At 35.8% G+C, this 2,590-nt stretch overlaps 1 protein-coding gene across 1 annotated transcript; it reads left to right on the top strand.

The window, feature by feature from the left end:
• Positions 1-1,103: 1,103 nt before the first annotated feature.
• LOC110038644 (uncharacterized protein At4g15970-like) lies at positions 1,104-2,041 on the top strand (the record flags this gene model as incomplete). Its single annotated transcript, XM_020743535.1, is given in 2 exon segments — positions 1,104-1,492; positions 1,676-2,041. Coding segments are annotated over 2 exon segments (639 nt in total), but the record flags the coding sequence as incomplete, so codon positions are not given.
• Positions 2,042-2,590: the final 549 nt, after the last annotated feature.

Raw genomic sequence — 2,590 nt, 5'->3', positions numbered from 1 at the left:
CCGTTTTGGCGCGCCGTCGGCGGGCAGACTGCGCAGCTCCACCGTTTGGCTCCGTTTTAGCTCTGTTTCGCCTCATTTCAGTTGCGTTGCGTTCCTAACAGATAGCCCTACAAAATAAGCATGAAAAAAACTTTTCTTTACAGTGTAATCTCATTAAAAAATATGCAAGAAGTGTAAAAGAGATTAAGCATCCAAAGACTTATCGAAAGGTGACAGGGCAAAATATTATTTCTTGCTCGTTTTTGCTCCAAATTGCACCGTTTTTGCATCTTTTTGCTCCAATGACCATAATTCATCATACCTGCAACAAAACATAAAAAATACCCTTCTTTAAAGTGCAATATCATCAAAATCAGTATAAAATATGTATGAAAATCTCAACATATTTTCTTTTGGTCACTGGCCACCTCCTATAATTTGTCGAACACCCTTGGCCGACCATCCTTCGGTCATCTTGGCTGACCACCTAAACCGACAAGCCCCACCGACCGAGAAGGTCCATAATGACAGATCCTAACGAGTAAAATAGGAAAATAAATTGTACAATTCTTGTTAAAGCAAGTGTAAAAATATAATTTTTATATTCTATATTTATCTTCTATAAATAAAAAAACCATGGTATGTATTAAGCTTTCTTGTGATCTTATCTCTCAATCGATCATGTAGGGAGAACTCTCTTTTTCCTTTCTCTTGTAATCATCATGTTAAGTTAAATAAAATAAGTTAAAGAGCCCAGGAACACCCAATCTCTCTCTCTTTCTCTCCTTCGGCACTAGGTTTTATCTCTTGGGCATGATCGAACAGTTCTGGATTTTTAAATAAAAATAAGGGATTGTATGATAATAGATTTAAGTAGGATTCAACTTAATTCTAGTTAGAAATATATATATATATATAATATAATCATAAGCACTGTATAGAATGTTTATAAATTTCCATAAAAAAAAGGAAATTAAATCTATGATCTAGTAAATTCACTTCCTATCTTTGGGTAGGATATGTATTAAATAATATATATTTAAATCTCCTTTTCCAATCAGCCCTAATTATTCAAGCATAAATTAAAAAATATATATTAAATTAGAGGTGCGGATAATCACATGGATCACAACACCGTCATCCGCTGTCTTCATTTTCATGTCAATCTGCAAATTTTTCTGCGTGTAAATCCTCCGGTTCTTTCTAAATCACTGTCACTCCTCTCTTCCTCTTACAAATCATGCCCAAATCCTGCCCACTCACCACCCTGCATTCCCTACATATCCCAATGGAGGTCCAATCACCCGCCGGCGGCCATGTTGCTCCACGCTCTTGCTTGGCCATCTTACGCTGTCCGCCGAAGCCTCTCATTTTTCTCATCGCCGTTTTCTCTGTTACTATAATCTTCTTCTCCGCCGCCCCGATCCTGCTCAATGAGGGCAATGCAAATCAATGGAGCGGCAATGCTCCGGTTGTCGTTGTCGCCGTCGATCCGGTCGACTCCGTCGATCTGGTGAGCTACTCTTTCATTCTATATTATCTCGAATCACTACGCCCGACACGGCGTGAAAAGGGTCGAGCTAGGGTTTTAGGAAATTTCTCTATCTTGTGGTTTTATTTTGGTAATTTTTCATTTGCGTCCATTGATATTTAAGTAATCTGTTTTTTTCTTTTTCTGATTGGTACACTTTGTCAGGAAAATGAGGAAGTGAGATTAGCGCGGGTTTTAAAGGAGGCTTCCATGGAAGATAAAACAGTATTATTGACCACTTTGAATGCTGCATGGGTCTCAACATACTCTATCATTGATTTGTTCCTTGAGAGTTTCCAGATTGGCAATGGCACTCGTTGGCTGCTTGATCACTTGGTGATTATTGCATTTGACAAAAAAGCATATCGTCAGTGTATGGTTATCCACTCCCATTGCTTTGCCCTTACAACCATGGGAATTGATTTTTCTGGCGAAAAGAACTTTATGTCGGATGGATACTTGAAGATGATGTGGAGGAGGATCGATTTCTTGAGGATAGTTCTTGAGATGGGATACAACTTCATTTTCACGGTATGTTTTTCTTTAAGATTTTTTCATGTTCTTACATTATTTGCTTGGTATTACGTATCATCATTTGTAGAATATTGATCTGTCTAAATTCTTGTACACTGGAAACTATTTTCTCAATGGCGTGTGTTTTCGTTATCTTGTTTCTTTATTTTAATCGGACAATCTTTTAACTCTAATCTACCATGTAAAGCGTGTGTTTCATGTTTCGTTATCTTGTTTCTTTATTGTTATCGGACAATCTTTTAACTCTAATCTACCATGTAAATGATAGCAAACTCTATATTAATTTAATAATATTTAAATTTCAATAAAAGTAGCCATTTTCTAAGAAAATGAAATAAATTGTAATCAAAAGAGTCTACTATGTAAATGAAAGTAACTCCATATTTCTTTTATAATCTCCAATTTTCATGAAAAGTGGCCATTTTCTAAGAAAATGAAATAAATTATAATCAAAGGATCAACATAAAGGAAGAAAAAAACAGAACTTCATTGATAATGCCATCATTTTGTTTGATTTAACCATGAGTATGTTAATGATGCCATTAT

Source organism: Phalaenopsis equestris, unplaced genomic scaffold (assembly GCF_001263595.1).
Source record: "Phalaenopsis equestris unplaced genomic scaffold, ASM126359v1 Scaffold000002, whole genome shotgun sequence".
Lineage (NCBI taxonomy): Eukaryota > Viridiplantae > Streptophyta > Magnoliopsida > Asparagales > Orchidaceae > Phalaenopsis > Phalaenopsis equestris.
The sequence above is the reverse complement of the archived record's forward strand: the minus strand, read 5'-3'. Positions and strand labels throughout refer to the sequence as shown.